Genomic DNA, 22,258 nt, shown 5'->3' with positions numbered 1-22,258 from the left:
TTATCTTTTAAACTTCTTGTGCTTTACACAAATAAACATAAACTCGTTTATTTATTGTATTATTATTATTATTTTGTATTGCAATATTAACAAACAGAACAAATCAGTACATACAAGACATATAAACCATATTTCAAACAAACGCTCTGCTTTTTGAAAATCATTTACACTACAATACCCATAACGCACAGCGACTCACCCCGCTGTCATCAAGTGGGCGGAGTCGTGCGGGAGCCAATGAGAAGCGGGCGGGATATTTTCAAACCGTAAACAACTGACAGACGGTAGCTGTCGCGTTTTCAGTCGTCCTTTATAGTTGAATTATTAATCAGAGCCGAATGAGAGTTTAATCTTAGTTATCGTTATAGATGTGTTAAACATCTATTAAAGCAACCGACTGAGAGCGTCACTAATTTGCGGCTTCAGACTGAAGTAGTTTGTTAAGAAGAAAGTCGAGTCGCTTGTCAGAGATCAGCGCGTGCGTTTGTGTCGATTTATCAGAACGCGATTGATCGGATACTGACAGAACAGAGATGGGGGACGGTGTTCAGACCCGGTCCGGCTGTAAGTACCGAAATAAAACACATTCATATCAATTAAAAATTCAAACTAGAGATTCACGTCAGACTAACAAAACGGAATCACGGAAGACTGATGTGTGTTTATATGTGACTGAGGTTTTGTGTTGATGTTTATATCAGATGAGCGTCTGACCGCAGAGGAGATGGATGAACAGAGGATTCAGAATGTGGCTTATCAATACCTGTGCCGCCTGGAGGAGGCCAAGAGGTGCACAACACACACACACACACACACACACACACACACACACACACGTGTCTGATGCATTTCTTGGTGAAGTGTTATCCATAATGTGTTATAACAATTATTTTTGAAACTTTCAACACTTTAAATAATCGATCTCAATACTCTAAGTTTTTATTTAATTACTCAGATAAAGAAACAAAACATATTTGCAGTATTTTATTGAAAAGCAAAGCATGTTATTTCACATCAGTGCTCTGCTTCAAAGTCTGTACAAACCAATAGATATAAATGAATGAGATGCAATAACATCGTCAGGTACTTTAAGCCTAATTTTATTGATTAGTCGTTGCAGTGTTAAAGCGTTAGTTCACCCAAAAATGAAATTTCTGTCATTAATTACTCTCCCTCATGTCGTTCCACACCTGTAAGACCTTCGTTCATCTTCAGAACACAAATTAAGATATTTTTGATGAAATCCGAAAGGTTTATGACTCGTAGCAACACTTTCAAGGTCCAGAAAGGTACTAAAGACATCGTTAAAACAGTCATGTGACTGCAGTGGTTCAACCTTAATGTGATGAAGGGACGAGAATACTTTTTGTGCGCAAAAACAAAACAAAAATAACTACTTTATTCAACAATCTCTTCTCTTCCCTGACGCAGGTGACGCAGTATCACAGTGAAGCTTCCGTGTTTGCATCTGAACGCCATCTCAGTATTGGCCAGATCTGATCGCGTGATCAGCACGACGCATGCGTGTGATGCTGACACAGGAGCCGGCCAATAATGAGTCGGCGTTCTGATGATGAACCTGGAAGCGCTGGACGTAAACAACGTATGAGAATGACACAGAGAAGAGATTGTTGAATAAAGTCGTTATTTTTGTTGTGTTTTTGCGCACAAAAAGTATTCTCGTCTCTTCATAACATTAAGGTTGAACCACTGCAGTCACATGACTGTTTTAACGATGTCTTTAGTACCTTTCTGGACAAAGTGTTGATTATATTGCTGTCTATGGACGAGTCATAAACCTCTTGGATTTCATCAAAAATATCTTAATTTGTGTTCTGAAGATGAACGAAGGTCTTACGGGTGTGGAACGACATGAGGGAGAGTAATTAATGACAGAAATTTCATTTTTGGGTGAACTAACCCTTGAAGATGTTTGTCTTGCTGTCAGGTGGATGGAGGCGTGTCTGAAGGAGGAGTTACCTGCTCCCACTGAGCTGGAGGAGGCGCTGAGAAACGGCGTTTATCTGGCTAAACTGGGCCACTGTTTCGCTCCTAATGTGGTTCCACTGAAGAAGATTTACGACTTGGACCAGGAGCGATACAAGGTGAGCGATTAATGACTGTAGACGTGGATTCAAAGGAATATGTACTAATCAGCAGTCTGAATCTGCGTAGGTTTGTAACTAATTTGCATAATGTCCGCCTCTGGTCTTCATTGGCTGAACAGCATCTGCTTTGCCCCGCCCTCAAACACTGTAGTTGTATCTGAGACTAGAAGAGTTTAGTTCGTGTTGTTCGCACTTTGATGCACTTCAGAAGGATGAGCCAATCACAGCAGACTGGGCCATCTGACCAATCAGAGCAGAGGAAGCTCTCAGAAAGGCGGGGTTTAGAGAGACCGAATCTTTGATCGAACCGTTTCAGACACTGAGAGAAGAGAGCTGATGCTGCAGTGGATGATATGAGATAATCAATGTGTTTTTGACCTTTGATGAATGTAAATCTATTTTAGGAGACTCCAAAACAACATTAGGAACCTTTAAAATAGCATAATGTCACACCATTAATATGTGATCGTTGTGAATCTCTGATCTTTTCTGCTCAGGCCTCCGGGCTTCAGTTCCGTCACACTGACAACATCAACCACTGGAGGAACGCCATGATGGAGGTCGGATTGCCAACGGTAAATCACACAGCCCATAATTCCACTGCAACTCAAACAGGAGCTGTTGTTGTGGACTGTAGTGAATATCTCATATTCCTGAAGATGATTCCTGCTGTATATTCTGCAGATCTTTCATCCAGAGACGACGGATGTGTACGATAAGAAGAACATGCCCAGAGCCGTTTACTGCATTCATGCTCTGAGGTCAGAACTACTCTAGCTCCAGATCATTTAGGATTATAAAACAACAAATTCTGAGTGTTTCATTGCGGTTATTAATTGTTTCCTGGTTTCTGATCTCGTGTTAGTTTGTACCTGTTTCGTTTGGGACTCGCCCCTCAGATCCACGACCTGTGTGGGAAGGTCAAGTTCACGGGTAAAACTTTAATTTCTTTTTATGACTAGTTCTACACCATCTGCTCTGTGCGTATGTCAATATACTTTGACCTCAAAGCCATTTCTGTAGTGTGTTTTATAAAGTGTTTTTGTGTGTTCTGCAGAGGAGGAGATCAACAACATGAAACTGGAGCTGGATAAATACGGGATTCAGATGCCAGCGTTCAGTAAGATCGGAGGAATTCTGGCCAATGAGCTCTCTGTGGACGAGGCGGCAGGTGTGTGACGCTGCAAAAAGTGACAATACTACAAAATAAGAATTGTCTATTGTGATTTCATGCCGACTTTAAACTTAAGTCAGAGGAGAAAAGAATGCTGGGAGTGAGTGTTCAGTCTCTTCTGTCTGCAGTACACGCGGCTGTGATCGCCATCAACGAAGCGGTGGACCGCGGCTGTGTGGAGGTCACGGCTCAGGCCCTGCGGAATCCCAACGCCATGCTGACCGGCCTGCAGGACCAGCTCACGCCCGTCTACCAGGAGATGCTGCGGCAGGCGCGGGCACAGAAAGCGGCGCGGGCGCGAACAAACGTGAGAGCGTCACATGAGCACAGAAACATTGCTGCTGTCGAGTGGATATGAACGGTTCTGTGTTTTACAGGGAAACGGATCAGCAGAGAACGACATTTATGAGGAATATCTGACGCAGAGAGAAATACAAGAATCCATTAACAGAGTCAACAGTGAGTGTGTTAGTCACATGTCATATTTCACCACAAAACCTAAATGAAATTTCAATAATTAGGAAAAATTACATTGTGATGTTCATCTAAGTCACATTTAACATCTGAATAAATGTAATCTGTCTTTTTTTCGTTAAGCCTAATATAATTTCTTATTTTTTCCATTGTTGTTGTATTGCCCAGTGTTAGATTGACGTCTCTCTCTCTCTCTGTGTTGCAGTGCGAGCGGCGGTGGAGCGGGTGGACGAGGCGTTAGACTGCAGTGATCCGCTGGCGCTGATGTGTGCCCTGCAGAACCCTAACCTGGCGCTCAGAGGACTGGTCCGGGATCACGCCGGCTGGTACCTGGAGCAGATGAGCGCTGATCGAGAGCAGAAAGCCCTGGTGAGACTCACACCATCATCTCTTACTCAAAACATACCGTCCACCGGTGACTGAAGTGTGTGTTTGACAGGATCTGGGGTGTGTGGATCCTCTGGAGAGAGACGAACTACAGGAGGCCGTCAACATGGCCAACGAGGACGCGCAGAGAGATAGAACCAGTCAGTCAAACATGCATGGTTTTATAGTTCACCCAATTCTGTCATCAACTACTCATGTGACTTTCCTTCATCTTCAGAACACAATTGAAGATATTTTTAATGAAACCTGAGATATTTCTGTCCCTGCGTTGAAAGTCTGTTCACCCAAAACTCTGAAGCTTCAAAACGTTCATGAAGAGATGGTATGATAAACGGGTTTAATTTAGACTTCATTCACATATAAACATTGATGTGCTACTCAAATATGGCACCCAATGAGGTTTGTTCTCGCGCAAGTATGATTGAGCTTCTGTTTATGTTCGCTGATCAATGTTTATATGTGAATAAAAACCTAAATTAAATCTGTTCATCATATAAAGCGATCATATCTCTTCAGGAGACTTGGATTAAACCGCTCTAATCATAAGGATTTATTTTACTGTCTCTTAATGAACGTTTTGAGTCATTGGAGGGACAGAAATCTCTCATATTTCATTAGAAATAGATTAATTTGTGTTCCAAACATGAATGAAAGTCTTAGTATGCGAACTGGGACGCAGCATATCTGTCCTAAATTAGAATTACTGTGTCTCAGATTATGCATGTTGAAATTAGTACAAGCATCCAAAGATATCCGGATTGTCTACTATTTCTTGATAGAATCCCAAGTGCAGATCTGTGAACGGCTAATATTACCCATTGCGTGTTGGATGAGGATTCGATTAGACCTGCAAACACAAATAAAAAGTGTTAAAAACTACAAACATGGTGGATGCACAAGACCGACGGTTAAGTCCAGAGGTTTAGATAAAGGGGTCTGAGTGATTAATATCAGTCTCTAGCCTGACAAAAATATATTCATTGTTTTCCATATTATATCTTATCTCAAACAGCATTATGAACTTCTATAAAGATACATTTGGTCATTAAATTTTAAATGCATCATTATGAAAACACATGAGGAGAGTTCTCGGCATGACCGCAGACTACATTTCTCTCCGATATGGTAGGAAATTAAATTAAATTGAGTGTGGAGGATTTTAACTGTGCAAGGGCAGTTTAAACGGTGACAGGACGCATGTAACTAATCGACAGAGTAGTTCGTTTAAGTACATGCTTTTAGGGCATAGTATAACTAGACAAATTGGGATGCCTCATTAGACGAGGGTGAGTAATTGATGACAGAATTTTCATTTGATGAACTAACCCTTTAAAATGTGAGTTCATGTGCAGTAAGGTGTGTGTGTGTATGTAGTGCAGCAGGCGGTGAGTAAAATAAACGAGGCTGTGCGGCGTGGAGAAGCTCGTCAGACGGTTCGGGCACTAATGAACCCAGATGCTCATCTGCCAGATGTCTATCCGTTCGCTGCGGAGCTTTACCAGAGAGAGCTGGCTCCGCTGCAGCACCAGTGTCCACAGGTAACACACTGCAGGGCTTTCACACGGCACCTAATGTCGTTCTAAACCATACTTTTATCACCAGGTAAAGAAATGTTTCACCAGGGCTGGGCATTGACACAGATTTCACGATGTGATTCGATTCACAAGATTCATTTAGATTCATATCCATACAGTATTTGTAATTTTTTTTTTTTTTCAACTGATTTGTGTACAAACATTTATATTGCAGATAAGGAAGTTTTCTTAAAATAACAATATAATAAGAAGTATTAAATGACAATTATGCTTCTACTCATTTGTTGTTGAAATATAAATATTTAAATGATGGCTGCAATAAAACTTTTGATGAAGGATTTATTCAAACATGTATTAAATATTGAAGAACAGGTTAGGTAAAAATATAATGAATATATAATCTGGTGCATGTATGTATCAAAACGATCTAACCATCGAGTTTATGGTCATTGAATGTCTTTTCTGAGGTAAATGTGACGATACCAGATCTATAGACGTATTTCCGCGGTTGAAACACTGATTGATCGATTACATGAGACATGATTAATTTCAGTAAGTTGTTCTGTATCTTTCAACATTCCTTCTGATGTTCATTCTTGTTTATTTGCTGCTGTAACTAGTAGTAAAGAGGAAGAGATGATCGGTTCAACTGAGGCGCTACAGCGATCTGTCACCACAGATTTTTACCACAAAACTACTATAATTTATAAATTAAAGTCCTTTTTTAGCGCTCTGATTTAAAGAGTTTAAATGGGCGTGTCTCCTTTAAGACTTCAGTGTAAACCCCCCTCTGTTATGATTGGCTAACATCTTTGCATATGAAATAAGTATTACTCTTTTTGAAAACTTCATTTCATTTTTTTTCATATAAAGTTGTAAATCATCTGATGGAGTGTGTGTGTGTGTGTGTGTGTGTGTGTAGGGTGAGCTGCAGCAGGAGGAGTTGTTTGTTGCGGTAGAGATGTTGTCAGCGGTTGCTCTGGTTAATCAGGCTGTGGAGGTGAAAGACTTCGGTGCGTTCAGTGCTACGCTGGTCAGTCCTGCCGCTGGACTCTCTGACATCGATGACAGTCTGATTCAGAGGTCTGACCATCACTCATGAGACTCACAATATGAATATATATGGACATCTCACTATTATCATTTATCAGATCAAGATTTTATTAGTGTGTCCATTTATAAATAATCATATTAAATCAAAAAGCCGACAGTTAAGAGAGTAAAACCGTGTTTTGTGTGGTAAAATCAGTAACACTATACAAATATGATACTCAACAAAAAACACATGCAGACTTTTTTATTTTAGATTTTGTCTTAAGGTTCAATAAATTGTTTCAAAACATCAGATATTGCATAAGTCAGGCTTTCCTGCAGTAATAACAGTGTGTGTTCAGGTATTTCGAGGAGCTGTGTGAGCAGAAGAGGAGGGCAGGTAAAGCTCTTCTCACCTGGAACGACCTGCAGACGGGACTGAACGCCGTCAACACGGCCACTCACGAGGAACATGAACGTCAGTCGATCAGAAATGCTTTAGAGTGGCTCTGGTTATAATAATTAGTTTGCAGCTTTAGTAATCGTCTTGTCGTTGTTGATCTCCACAGAGATTCTCACCATCGGTCTGATCAATCAGGCACTGAGTCGCAGCGATCCTCAGAAGACCCTCTCTGCTCTGATGCTGCCCTCCAGCGGCCTGCAGGAGGTGCTGCCGCACAACGCCAGACGCTACCATGACCTGCTGACTCGAGCAAAACGACACAAGGCAGAGGTGTGTTAGTGATGCGTCCATGAGTTACTGCATGATATCAGGACCATAAACCACCACAGACAGCAGCTACATTTATATATACCCCCAAAAAAACTAGTTTGATGGTTCATTTAGATTGAAAGGCCTTCATCAGTCGATCCGATTGAGCTCAAACACTCATTTCCTGTCTGCGCAGGTGAGCCGTGACCCTGGAGCTGAGCTCTGGTTGGCTGACATTCAGGAAGGTGTGAGACTGGCCAATCAGGACACTCAGAAAGCACTGAAGAGTGAGTGAACATGCTTGATAAACATATAACTGCATATAAATTATTTAATCAAAGTGCAATTGTTATGGGCCTTACAGGTTTATATTGTAAGAGTTCATCATGTGACTTTCAAGGAAACATGTTAATAATTTCCTGTTTTGTGTAGTGTGTCTGGGTCTGGCCGCAGTCAATCAGGCTGTTAAAGAGGGCAAAGGGTCTCAGACGCTGCGTGTGCTGCGTCTGCCTGAGGTGGCGCTGCGGAGTGTGGTGTCCGAATGTGCTGCTGGGTACCAGACGGAGCTGAGCGCCCTGCTGCGGGCCAAAACACTGGAGGGTCAGTCCAACACAGACACACACAACACACCCCACAAACTGCTGAATTTAAAGGATTAAAGTTTCCTGATGATTTACTCACCTCCATGTCATCCAAGATGTTCATGTGTTTCTTTCTTCAGTGGAAAAGAAATGAAGGTTTTTGAGGAAAACATTCCAGGATTTTTCTCCATATAGTGGACTTCACTGGGGTTCAACGGGTTGAAGGTCCAAATGTCAGTTTCAGTGCAGCTTCAAAGAGCTCTACATGATCCCAGATGAGGAATAAGAGTCTTATCTAGAGAAACCATCAGACATTTTCTAAAACAAATAAAAATTATATACTTTTTGACCACAAATGCTCGTCTTGCACTGCTCTGTGATGCTCCACGCATTACGTAATCATGTTGGAAAGGTCACGTGTGACGTAGGCGGAAGTACCGCAGTAGGGCGAAAAACTCCATCTCATTTTCTCCTCCAACTTCAAAATCATCCGACATCATTGTTTTACCTTATTTTGAAAAGGCCGACTTAGTCTTTATACGTTCACTTTGTAAACACTGGACCAGTACTTCCGCCTACGGTATGACCTTTCCAACATGATTACGTTACGTTATGCGTTGAACCCCAGTGAAGTCCACTATATGGAGAAAAATCCTGGAATGGTTTCCTCAAAAACCTTCATTTCTTTTCCACTGAAGAAAGAAAGACATGGAGGTGAGTAAATTATCAGGAAATTTTAATTCTGAAGTGAACTAATCCTTTAAAGTGTGTGTGTGTGTGTTGGGCAGGTGATAACAGAAGTCCGTGGATGAGGACGAAACTGCCGGACAGCAGCTCTTATTTCTTTCACCTGCAGAAACTGGAGGGCAGCTGGGAAAGACCTCAGGGGTTCGTCCAGAACAGCACTTTCCTGACGCGTGAGGAGATCCAGGTGAGACACGCCACAAAACACCTACACCTGTAAAACATACTGAGTATGCAAGCAGAGCACACAGTGAGGATACCGTGTGTTTGATGCCCCCTGCAGGCGGTGTGCAGTAGTGTGACTGCGGCCCACAGCAGAGACGTGCAGTGGAAGGCCAGCGAGACGCTAGTGCTGCAGCTGCAGGCGCGCATGCGAGGCTTCCTGCTGAGACAGAAGCTGGCCGAGCGTCTGCACTTCCTCAACACGCAGCTGCCTGCCGTCGTCACCATCCAGGTGAGACTCACCTGCGCCTGAACGTCTTCACATACCGTTCATGGGAGAACTAGTGTGCAAATCTAAAAGTTTAGGCTTACTTATTTAGAAGTAAGAAAAGTTTTAAATAATGTACTTATGTTTATTAACTATTATTAATGAATTAAAACTAGTTAGCTCAAATGTGTGAGCAAATTAAATCTAATCTTTCATTTTGGGTGAACAATGCACAATTCATATTGTCTCATTTTTGACGCATTGTTACACCCATAATGATGTATGATGCAGTGAAGGTCACAGTGCTGAATTTGTGTCTTCAGTCTCACTGGAGGAGATACAGACAGCAGAGAGAATACCGCCACAGACTGCAGTATCTGTACCAGAACTGGAGAGCTGTCGTCAAGGTAAAGCACAACACCGTCAGACTCACAGGAAACAGTTCGTTTGTGTGTTTGGACTCACGTCTGATTCTCTGGTCTCTCAGATCCAGGCCGCAGTGAAGATGTGGCTCGCCCGCAGGAAGTATCTCGCCCGGCTCGCTTACTTCAGGAGACACGTGAGGGACACACCTGCGTCCGGCATCATGATGAGTGTGTGTCCGCACGTGTTTTCATCTGTGTGTTTTATTTCTCTGTCAGGTCAGAGCTGTAATCCGGATCCAGGCGTTCTTCAGAGCCAGCAGAGCCCGTGAGGAGTATCGCTTACTGGGTCAGTCACTGATGATACGCTTGACAGTCTTTTCACAATATTTGTGATACGCTACCGTTCAAAAGTTTGGAATAATTCAGATTTAAAACTCTTCTTCTCACCAAGGCTGCATTTTTGATGTTCTGTGAATGTGTTTCATCTGGTTCAGTTCACTCCAGTGCGCCGCCGCTGTCTGTGGTGCGTAAGTTCGCTCACCTGCTGGAGTTTGGTGACAATGACATCCGTCAGGAGGGGGAGCTGCTGCGTCTCAGAGAGGACGTGGTGAGATCCATCCGGGCCAACAGACAGCTGGAGGCCGACCTGGACCTCATGGACCTGAAGATCGGCCTGCTGGTCCGGAACAGAGTCACTCTACAGGTCAGTAAAGGCAGCGGAGACACCACGGCTCTGTTCGTCTCTCTGACTGACTGTGTCTGTCTGTAGGAGGTGGTGTCTCACTGTAAGAAGCTCACTAAGAAGAATAAGGAGCAGTTGAGTGACATGATGGCTCTGGACAAACACAAGGGCCTGAAAGCTCTCAGTAAAGAGAAGAGAGACAAACTGGAGGCCTATCAGCACCTCTTCTACCTGCTGCAGGTACACACACACACACACACACATTTATATTAGCATATATAGATGGAGACTGGGGTTTGTTGATGAAGCTACTAATTAATGAAATCATAAAAATGTACAATTAAAATAAATGCATAATTTTAAAATAAATACAGTACATTCAGAAAGACCCCTTCGTTTTTTTTCACATTTTATGTTGCAGCTTAAAACGCTTTAAAATATTATTATTTTCACATCAACACTTGTTTTTCCCATAATGACAAAGCAAAAAACAGATTTGTAATAATTTGTCAAATCTACACTCCATACCCCATAATGGCCTTTAAATTTGCAGTTAAAATTAGATTTTAAAGCATTTGAGCACAAGGCTGCAACATGAATGTGAAATAAGTGAAAGAGTCTGAATATTTTCTGAATGTACTGTTCTGTCACTAAACATTTACAGAGATATAATAAAAATATAAACTTCCAAATAATTTTAAAATAAAAACAATCATTAAAAACACTAAAAATGCATTTACTCATAAAAACAAAAAAATTAAATATTTAAAAATAAAAAAATCTATATAAAACACTGAAAGTTAAATCATAAAAATATAAAATTCAGATCATTTTACAATACAATCATCAAAAACACTAAAATGCATTTACTCAAAATCATTTTAAAACAATCATCAAAAATACTAAAAATGAATTCACTTATAACAAAAATGAAATATTTAAAAATAAACAATCTATATAAAACACTGAAAATTAAATCATAAAAATATACAATTCAAATCATTTAAAAAAATTAAAAAAATCATCAAACACTAAAAATGCATTTACTCATAAAAACAAAAAAATTAAAATATTTAAAAATAAAAAATCTATGTAAAACACTGAAAATTAAATAAAAAAAATATAAAATTCAAATAATTTTAAAAGAAAAACAATCATCAAAAACACTAAAAATGAGTTAATTCATAAAAATATAAAATTCAAGATTTTTAAAAATAATCTAAAGACTAAAAGTAATTTAATCATAAAAACATAAAATAAAAATAATTGTAAAATAAAATCAAACTAAAATACAGGAAAAAAAAATGCATGCATGTCATATGATATATACCTTCATAAACCGCCATCAGAGGATTGTGAACATGCAAATGTTATTGAATTATTTAAAAATGAACTTTTTTTTTTTTTTTTTTTTTTTTTGGATCTTTTAGAAATATTAGCTTCCTAATTGTAACATTGAAACAAGCATTTTCAGTAAAGCTCTTTGAAACAGAATGTATTGTGAAAGCAATATACAAATTTAAGTGAATTGAATAGATCAGGTTTGACTGAGACAAAAGTAAGGGAATCTCTGGTTTAGATATTTCTTTTGAAATAGGGCTGAATCGTGTGTGTGTGTGTGTGTGTGTGTGTGTGTGTGTGTGTGTTTCTAGACCCAGCCGCTGTATCTGGCTCAGCTGATCTTCCTGATGCCTCAGAATAAGAGCACCAGGTTCATGGAGACGGTCATCTTCACTCTCTTCAACTACGGCTCAGACTGCAGGGAGGCCTTCCTGCTGCTGCAGCTCTTCACTGCCGCGCTGCGCCACGAGATCCAGTATGAACACACACACACACACCCCACTCATGTGTCTCATGCTGTAGCCACTGAAAAGAATGATTTAAAGTGTCCTTATAATGCTTTTTGGGATATTACCTTTCATGCAGTGTGTAATAAAGCTGTTTGTGAATGTAAAAGCTAAGTTTCAAAGATCAAAGTGCAGATAAAGTTATTCTCTCCTAAAAGAAAGAATCGATTCTGAACTGCTGAAACGAGTCGTCAGTAATTCCAGTCTCACTTCCTGCTGAACCTAATTTGCATAATGCCAGCCTATGGTGTTCATTGGCTGAACACTGTAGTCGTATCTGAGACGGGAAGAGTTTGGTTCGTGTTGTTCATGACAGCGCTGAAATCTGTGCAGTGTGAAGGTGGACCGGCCGCAGGAAGTGGTCACAGGAAACCCCACCGTCATAAAGATGCTGGTGAGTTTCTACCGTCACGCTCGCGGTCAGAACGCACTGAAGGACGTCCTGGGTCCGGCCATCAGAGAGGTTCTACAGGACCGAACGCTCAACATCCGCACCGACCCCGTGGAGATCTACAAGAGCTGGATCAACCAGACAGAGAGCCAGACGGGACAGAAGAGGTCCGTATGAATGATGTAGAAACTGATTCCTGTGTTCTTATTTGAGGTTTAGTGAGTTCAGGTACATGAACATCACCTGCTGTAGATGAAGCTATAATCTCATCGTGTGTGTGTTTCAGTTGTTTACCGTATGAGGTGAGCGTTGAGGAGGCCTTGAGTCATTCTGAGGTCCAGCAGAGGTTAAACATCTCCATCACCAACCTGAAGAACCTCACGGAGCGCGTCCTACACGCCATCATCAGCAACACGCACAAACTACCGTACGTGTTTCATGACTATACACACATACACACTGGTCAAAGGTTAGAGATGTTTATGAAAGAGGTCTCTTCTGCTCACCAAACCTTCATTTATTTGTGTGTTTATATTTAAGATTTACAATAAAAACACAACAAACACTTAAACTCTTAAATTAGGTCACTATATTCAGTGCCTCCAAGATTTAGAATTAGCATTTGTGACGGTAAGAATACAATTACCTTTAAAGAATTAATGTGAAATGACCACAGTTGATTTCAGTAACAAACAAATGTACAGGTAATTGTGCTCTTACTGTTAATAATACTAATTACATAACATAATGATCATTGATGGGTTTTCACTGCAAAACAACACTGAAAAATGCCCCAAATATTTCCATAATAAAACTAAAAAATTAGGAAATTTTGGCCTGCAAAAATAAAATAAAATAAAGTTCTGTGAAATCCTGATGGGACTGAATATTAGTTATTAGTTATTTTTCTCAAATTTGGTGTTTTCAGGGCTGATTTTATGTCTTAAATCTTTATATTGCATGTGTTTAGCTTATTTTAGAATGGTTAAACATGTTCTCACTCACATGTCATGTGATGTTACACGTGTGTGTGTCTTGAACAGGTATGGTTTGCGTTACACTGCTAAAGTTTTGAGAGACGCTCTGAAGGAGAAGTTTCCTCAGGCCAGTGAGGACGAGCTGTACAAGGTACTCAAAACTATATCAAAACTCAGATTAACATGTATTTGTACCGAAAATTTTCGGTACGCGTCTTCCGGCTCGGTACACGTGTACCGACGAATACAGAGTTGTAGCCCATGAACCACTTTTAACCACCAATAATCACAATAAGCTCTGTGTTTTGTTACTTTCGATAAGAAAAATAAAGTCTCATCCCTCAAATTCAGTCAATTTTATTACAAAATTCAAACAATAAATGCCGTTTTGTCGCTCTGATGTGGCGTGACAGATCGCTGTATAGGCGCCTCAGTTTAGCGCGGAGCACGAGTGAACGCGATCATCTCTTCCTCTTTAATACTAGTTACAGAATAAACTTAAATGAACATCTGAAGGTATGTTGAAAGATACAGTACAACTTACTGAAATGTATCTCGTGTAATCGCTCAATCAGTGTTTCAAGCACGGAAAGACATCAATGAAACGGCTTGTAAGCAATATGTCACGTAGCATTTACCTCAGAAATGCCATCCAGTGTCCACAGCTTGTTAGTTCCCTAGAGATATGAACTCTTTCGCTACATATATGTACTATATTAGCCTATATATTCATTATATTTTACTTAACCTGTTTTGATTATTTAATGTTTAATGCATGTATATAAAATATATATACACACACACATTCAGTGCAATGCAAATGTCTTAGGTCACCATTAGATGTTGTTTTAGCAAGGATATAAATTATTTTCTCTTTATTAGAATGTAATCAGAAAATGCAGGAAATGTGTATGCAGTATTTTAAAAAACAGAAAACAAAACCGGTTTTATAGGCTAAAGTGGAAAGTATTTAGTGACCTCCTCTGACACTTGAGCAATAGCAGGAACCGGCTCTCTTAAACATAAATGGAATGGAAAAGGACCGGAAGGCCAAAAAAAATGTCAAAATCTGATAAGTTTATCAGATTGTCTTCTTTGAGAAACTGGAAGAAGTGTGTGTGTGTGTGTGTGTATATATGAAATATAATAAAATACATAAAAGTGGGCAGCTCTTTGGCAGGATAATGTGATAATTGGTGTTTGTTTGTTTGTGTGTGTTTGTGTGTGTGTGTGTGTGTGTGTGTGTGTGTGTGTGATCAGATTGTGGGTAATCTCATCTACTATCGCTACATGAACCCTGCGGTTGTGGCTCCGGACGGGTTTGACGTGGTGGAGTTCGGCGCCGGTTCTGCTCTGCTGCCGGGTCAGCGGCGGACGCTGGGCTCCATCGCTCGCATCCTTCAGCACAGCGCCGCGCTCAAACACTTCCACGGAGACTCGGCGCACCTGCGCGCTCTGAACGAATACATCACACACACTCACGCCAGGTTCAGGTGAGTGTCTGACCTCAGAGGAGGAGCTCAGGCTGTGTTCTCCTGTCTCATCTCTCTGTTCTCTCCTGCTACAGGAAGTTCCTGCACGCTGTGTGCGACGTGCCTGAGCCGGAGGAGCGCTTCAATATCGACGAGTATTCAGAGACGCTGATCCTCAACAGACCCGTGATCTACATCTCCATCAGTGAACTCATCAACACGCACAGAGTCAGTGTCTGGTCAAACATTACATCACAATATTCCTACAGTTTTGGTCGATAACAATGTTTCACAGTTTTTATAGAAACCTGATTAAAATGTAAAAAAAAAAAAAAAAAATCTAATGGTCTTTATGATAATATTTACATAGTAAATAAAATTGATCAAAAATGAGATTTATTTTTTTATTTACAGTAAATAATCATTAAAATATACTGTAATGAATCATAAATAAATATTATACTTTTGACTTAAGTCTAATCTCTGAAATTATGTATAAATATTAATGTGTATGTATTTTTTGCGTAATAACTTGAATTATTAAATAAAATTAAAAACAATAAAAAATGATCAATTTAATAATCAACACTCAAAACTGAGTTGTGTATAAACAATTGATTATTAAATTTTATTTTCAGTTGAATAAATTATAAAATGTAGTAATTAATCAGAATTTATTTAATAATCAACACTCAAATATTTAGTACATAATCATTTTAATTGCACATAAGGTAGTTTTATGTTAACTTTTTCATGATTTAATTTAATAATAATAATAATTTTTTATATATATATATTATATATATTATATTATTATTATTATTATTATTATTATTAATAATAATAAAAATAATAATAATAATAATAATTTTTTTTTTTCTTGCATAATTGACAGTAATATTTTGAATTAGTAAAAGACTTATAATATAGTGCATATATTTCTCCTCTTAAAATGAACATGAAATTCATTTTCGGCCACATATTTTTGAGTTATTTGTTTATGAAGTGGACTGTGTTTTCACGTGTAGGACGTGTGGCGTCTTTTTATCTCATTACATTCTATTCAGAATTAATATGATTTTATTTTTAAGCTGAAGGTTCACTGGCATTAGAAACGATATGCATAAATTTATGCTAGTTTACACATTTCTATTGGTTAATGGTTTTGATCAGTAAATCGCCCACTCTGTGTTGAGATACTACTGTACTGCATACATATTTTAAATAATAGTATATGAACCAGTATTCAGTATGCAGTGATCACAGTTTCTAACAATGTGGGGGTTTTTTTTGGTTTTTTTACGCTGTGGTCACATGACCATGTTTAATTCTGCAAGTGGTGTGTGGTTAGTCATCCTGGAAATAAAATGTTTATTCATTTTTATTAATTCCACTGTTGTCATTCTGCACACAATCTCGTGTGTTACTGACGGGACTGTGTGTGTTTGTCGTAGCTGCTGTTGGAGCATCAGGACTGTCTGTGTCCGGATCCGTCTGACCCTCTTCAGCAGCTGCTGCAGGATCTGGGCTCAGTGCCGTCGCTTCAGGATCTCGTAGGTACGTCATCCAGAAGATGAAGAAGTTGTTCGAAATACATGAAGGTGTTTACCATCCGGAGCGAACTTTTCCAGAAAGTTCACTTTGGCAAGCTGTTTCATTTGGCCTGATATTGTTCAAAATGATGTCACCAGTTTGTTCTTTTGATTTCGCTTGAAGTATATCAGGACCTTTAGAGTTCATCGTCATTGTTCTGGATCAGGAACAGATCTGTTCTGATGTCTCTCTGTGTGTGTGTGTGTGTGTGTGTGTGTGCAGGCGAGGGGCAGCTCAACCCCGCAGATCCAAGCGTGGAGCAGACTCTGGCCAAGATGGAGGTTTCTCTGACCCTCACCAGCAAGTTTGACGTCTTCAAAAGCTCTGATGACAGGCCTGACGCGCGGGGGATTCTGCTGAGGTGGGCTGCATCTGTCTGTTCGGCTGCTGCTATGGTGTCTGATGATGATGATGATGATGATGATGATGAGTTTGAGTTCATTTCCTGTCTGGTTATTCTTCAGCACTAAGCAGCTGATCATAGATGTAATCCGAACGCAGCCCGGTGACACGCTCAGTGAGGTGCTTCAAATCTCCGCCTCCAGAGATCAGGTAGAGATGACTCCGCCCACACACACACCCACAGCCATCACTGCATCTGATCCAGAGACACAAACTGTAGTAAAGATGCGAGGAATGAGGAAATCTTCCAATTAAAGTTAAAAAACTATGTGTCTATGTACACACACACATTAACTTTAATTGGAAGATTTCCTCATTCCTCTGAATGGTGTAACATATAATATATATATATATATATATATATATAAACAAAGTATGTATGATTGTATTTATTTTTAGAAATTATTGGTTAAATATATATATATTATATTTTTTTATTAATGAATAGAATGAATTAAATTAATAATTAAATAATTTTTACAGGTAATTGTATTCTTACTGTTGCTAATACTAATTGTTGACTAAAACCATAAAAATAAATGTTACTAGAATACTGGAAATAAAATAACTGAAATATGTAAACTTCAGTAGTAACTAAAATAGTAAAATAACTGAAATAAAAATTTAGAAACAATGAAAATAAAAATGACAAATAAATTACAAAATTACTGAAAATGAACTAAAATGAAAACAGAAAATATAAAAATGAAAACTAATTCAATATATTAATAAAAGATATGTGACATCAGTGATAATAACATTTAATTGCATAACATTATTTCATCAATTTCACTGCAAAACAACACAAAAAAAGAAAAGCTGCAGAAAATTTTGGCCTACAAAAATCTGAAAACATTTCTGTGAAATCCTGATTATTAGATGATTAAAAACTGATGATACTGTTTTTTGTGTGTGTGTGTGTGTGTTAAATTGAGTGTTTTCAGGGCTGATTTGAGATCTTAAATCCTTCATTAACTTCATATAAAAACGAAAGAGTGTGTCGTGTGTGTTCAGGAGGTGCAGCACGGCTGGATGATGCATCAGCGCGCTCAGAGAGACGCACGGACCCCAGAGAAGATGAAGAGGAACCAGTCGCTGATCGCCGACGGCAGCCTGACGCTGGAGGAGAAGAAGAGGAAGATCCAGAGGAACCTGAGGAGGCTGGAGGCCATCGGTACCCTCTGTCCCCCCGACACGCACGCGCAGATGCTGCAGCTCATCGCTAAGGTACTGCGCGGCCGGTGTGTGACGGTGCCGGTCAGGTGTATGTGTGTGTGTGTGCTGACGGTCTGCTGTGTGTGTGTATAGGACATCCGTCACCAGCGTGTGTATCGTCAGAGGCGTCAGGCGGAGCTGGTCAAACTCAGACAGACGCTGCACAGTCTGCACTGCAAGAGCTCCTTCCACTCGGAGCAGGTGGATTATTACAGCCAGTACATCAACACCTGCCTGCACAACCTCACCGCCAGGTACACTTCAGTGTCATTCAGATCATACGGTTATTTATTTAGAGATCGACCGATAATCGGTTTTACTGATATATTATTTTACAGATATTTTTTTGTTATACATAAAAAGATGCAACTGGGAGTACTAAAGCCACACTAAAGTGGCAATGTTTTTTATTCAGGCGGTTTAGAATGTTTTATGCTTTTTTTAAATTTGTTAGAATTATTTAATATTACTAGATAATTTGCTCGCTCAGTGCTGTTATAACTGTCAAAAACTAATAAAACAAATAAATATTAGATCAGTATATCGTTCGGTGGTGTTATAACTCAAACTAATAAATTAAATAAATATCGGTTCAGTATATCAGTATCGGAAAAAAAGTGTTAAAACGGTTTGTTCGCTCATTCAGTGCTGTTGTTATAACCGTCAAACTAATAAATCAAATAAATATCGGTTCAGTATATCGGTATTACAGTATTGGAAAAAAGTTAAATAAAACAGTTAGCTCGTTCAGTGCTGTTATAACTGTCGAAAAATAAAACAAATAAATATCGGTTCAGTATATTGGTATTACAGTATTGGAAAAAAAGTGTTGAATAAAACAGTTGATTTGCTATTTCAGTGCTGTTATTACTGAAAAACTAATAAAACAAATATCGGTTCAGTATATCAGTTATCGGGCACATAAAACATGCAAATAATTGATATTGGTTATAAAAAAATCAATATCTGTTTCTCTATTTTTATTCATATTTTGAATCAGTTTTGTATTTTTATAATTTTCAAGTTTTTTTTTTTAGTAGTTTTGTAGTGTTTTTTTTTTTTTTTTTTTTGTCTTTTTTTTTTGTCATTACAGTATTGGAAAAAGTGTTAAAACAGTTCGTTCATTCAGTGGTGTTATAACTCAAACTAATAAATTAAATAAATATCGGTTCAGTATATCGGTATTACAGTATTTGAAAAAAGTGTTAAAACAGTTATAATTTTAAAGTTTTAGTAGTTTTGTAGTGCTTTTTTTTTTTTGTCATTTTTAGTATTTTTTTTTTTTTTTTTCTCAAAATGTCTTTAGTTTTTATTAATTTTTATTTACGTTTTACTTCTTTTTAGTATGTCATGTTAAACTAAATGAAAATAAGAAATGTTGCCTTGGCAACTAGCTGATATAAAATAAGTACAGCACATGTCAGTTTTTCTTAAGCAAAATAATCTCTCTGAACTAAATGTGGAACCCTGTCAGTCGGTGCAATTGAAAGCTGAGACTTCGTTTCATATCAAAAGTATCAAAGCACAAATATTATTGTGATTATTGGATGGCAGGAGCTACAAATAATGTTGAGTAAAGTTTTGTTCACACATCAACTGAAACAGCACAGACTAAAAGATTGATTCTTGAGATTTAAGAACCAATATCGGTTCATCAAAATCAATATTGGTGTTTGTGTGTGACGCGCTCTGTCTCTGTCCGTCAGTAAAGTCAACGGGAAGAAAGTGTCTGATAATAAAGGGAAGAAGAAGCAGTCGGCTCTCACGTACACAGCTGCACGTCTGCATGAGAAAGGAGTTCTGCTGGAGATCGAAGACCTGCCCGTCACACAGTACGACACACACACACACACACACAGATCCACTGCTGCATGCTGATTGGTCAATACAGTCATAATCAAATACTCTGATTCAGAGTCTGACATCATGAGTGAGTGATTCAGATCCAGACTGATTCAGTGAAATGAGTTGCTCTTTTTGAGAGTTTTTGTGTGTTCATGTGTGTTCAGTCACTGAGGAACCACACAATACAAAGATGACTATGGATGTATATTGAGAGTGTGTGTGTGTGTGTTCATAATCTGCAGGTTCAAGAATGTGATCTTTGACATCGTGCCCGCTGAGGAGGACGGGACCTTCCTGGTGAAGGCTCGTTTCATGGGTGTGGACATGGAGAGATTCCCTCTCAAATATCAGGTGACGTGATGCTGCAGTGTCTCTCCACAGATGCTTTAATAGTGTTTGTGTGTGTCCTTTGGGGTGAAACATGAGCGATAACGTGTGTGTGTGTGTGTGTTTGCAGGATCTGCTACAGCTGCAGTATGAGGAAGTCGCCGTGATGAAGATGTTCGATAAAGCCAAAGTCAACGTCAATCTGCTCATCTTCCTTCTCAATAAGAAATTCTTCAAAAAGTGAAATGTTGCGTCACACGTTCAGTCATGTGACTCGTGCTTTTACTTACAGTAATATTGTTATAATCTTACAGAAACACTCCAGATGAACGTGATTCTTTCCCAGAGTAATAACACTGCATTTGAGCAATAATCAGCCCATAAGTCATTGCTCAAAGCACGTGTGTTTTATTAACCAAAATGACTCTGGATATATTCAAGACACTACCGTACACTACTATACTATATTCATATATTCAATCATTGGCAAATAAAATGAAGCTTTACTTTATTAGAATGAATCACAGAAGAATCTTTCAGTTCATTCACACACACTGAATCGATTCAGCTCCGTTCAGTGCAGTGTTGTGTGTGTCTGAAGACTAGTTACACTAGTTATCCAGCGGTTCAGTCAGGTGATGGTCAGCTGCTCTCATTCGTGCTCTTTTACACCTCAAACTAATAACTCTGTGTAAATATTTTCTGTCGTTCTGTCTCTGTTTTTCTCTTCTGAAATGTCTTTGTATTTCTTTTCCCTTCTTCACGTCTGTTTTTAGGTCATTTATAAGTCTCCAAAACACTACTTTGTGCTTTTAATGCTGGTTTTATTCACAATAAAAGACTTTGCATGAATAAAAAGTGTCTGTCTCATGGTGTAATATTTCATATTTCGTAAACTGGCGATTCTTTATAAATTCTTTATTGTGTTCAGTTTTCTGTGAGTTGCTTGTTTGTTTCAGGAGGATCTAAAGACTGATGGATCAGGATCAGTGATTTATATGTAAGTGTATTTTTCTGTTTTTAGTTTTTGTCTCATCATCAGTATCGTGTGTGTCACTCACTGCAACAAATGCTTTTCTTAGTATTTTTGTCTTGTTTCCAGTCTAAATATCTAAAAGTTCTTAAATCCAGATGCTTTTACTAGATAAGTGAAGTGACATAAGATATTTTTTCTTGTTTTCTGGAGGAAAAAAATTCAAAATTAAGTGAGTTTTTGCTTTAAACGAGCAAAATTATCTGCCAGTGGGATAAGAAAAATAATCTTGTTTCTGTTTGAATTAGATTATTTTTCTTACCTTTCTTAAAACATACAGAAACTTAAACATTTTATTTTTCAGATAGTTGGCAGAAATTCTTCATCACTTCCAGCATTTGTTAAAAAAAAATAATGAATTTAAAAATGACAAATTATGATAATTTATTGTTGGGCTTATTTTGATTTAAATGTAATTTTAGTATCTTTTGTTTATTTTTATTATTCATTTTATTAGTTTTATGGGGATTTTTGTCTTTTCTTAGGTTATTATAATAAAAATAGAGTTAAACAGAATAACTTCTCCCATGTGGCAGTACAACTGTCAGGTGAAATTGTTGCTTTAATTAAATCCATTGAAGTCAATTGAGTTCATACTGATGATTCTCATATTATATGATCTTATTCGTTTCATATAATGAGATATTCAAATAAAATTTCTCATAAATATTGATAAAAAAAAAATTTTTCTTGCATCACTGATTTTTTGCTGTAGTACTTGTAACATTTTAAATTTCAAAGAATTTCTAATTTTTTTAAGTAATATAAAGGGGCTAAATGAAGTAATAGCATGGTAAAAACATGGTAACATTAAAAACTTAAAAAAAATGTGCACATTCACTCATTAGTGAGAAGTTATTGATCCGATACAATCTGGTTTTAGTTGAAAAATAGTAGTTTATGATTGTTTTATAAGCTTGTGTTCCACTGGA

General features: G+C 38.3%; 1 protein-coding gene across 1 annotated transcript; it reads left to right on the top strand.

The window, feature by feature from the left end:
• Nucleotides 1-249: 249 nt before the first annotated feature.
• Nucleotides 250-21,151, top strand: iqgap3 (IQ motif containing GTPase activating protein 3). Its single transcript, XM_051865809.1, has 38 exons — nt 250-564; nt 702-789; nt 1,949-2,105; nt 2,606-2,683; nt 2,793-2,869; nt 2,974-3,041; nt 3,166-3,279; nt 3,411-3,589; nt 3,660-3,741; nt 3,962-4,125; nt 4,196-4,283; nt 5,518-5,681; nt 6,601-6,761; nt 7,073-7,188; nt 7,280-7,443; nt 7,619-7,709; nt 7,855-8,022; nt 8,792-8,934; nt 9,031-9,201; nt 9,501-9,584; nt 9,665-9,736; nt 9,819-9,888; nt 10,037-10,245; nt 10,312-10,464; nt 11,877-12,040; nt 12,405-12,629; nt 12,749-12,889; nt 13,506-13,590; nt 14,700-14,932; nt 15,007-15,139; nt 16,366-16,468; nt 16,727-16,865; nt 16,969-17,056; nt 17,921-18,133; nt 18,215-18,375; nt 19,828-19,953; nt 20,209-20,317; nt 20,424-21,151. The coding sequence occupies exons 1-38, from the start codon at nt 534-536 to the stop codon at nt 20,535-20,537; spliced, it is 4,926 nt and encodes a 1,641-aa protein (XP_051721769.1). The 5' UTR covers nt 250-533; the 3' UTR covers nt 20,538-21,151.
• Nucleotides 21,152-22,258: the final 1,107 nt, after the last annotated feature.

Source organism: Ctenopharyngodon idella, chromosome 16 (genome assembly GCF_019924925.1).
Source record: "Ctenopharyngodon idella isolate HZGC_01 chromosome 16, HZGC01, whole genome shotgun sequence".
Classification (NCBI taxonomy): domain Eukaryota; kingdom Metazoa; phylum Chordata; class Actinopteri; order Cypriniformes; family Xenocyprididae; genus Ctenopharyngodon; species Ctenopharyngodon idella.
The sequence above is the reverse complement of the archived record's forward strand: the minus strand, read 5'-3'. Positions and strand labels throughout refer to the sequence as shown.

Excerpts from the sequence above, each read along its gene's own strand:
- iqgap3 (XM_051865809.1), top strand. The coding sequence starts at position 534 with ATGGGGGACGGTGTTCAGACCCGGTCCGGCT. Across the intron at positions 3,742-3,961 it reads ATCCATTAACAGAGTCAACA|TGCGAGCGGCGGTGGAGCGG; the intron begins GTGAGTGTGTTA and ends TCTGTGTTGCAG. Across the intron at positions 9,202-9,500 it reads CTGCCGTCGTCACCATCCAG|TCTCACTGGAGGAGATACAG; the intron begins GTGAGACTCACC and ends TTGTGTCTTCAG.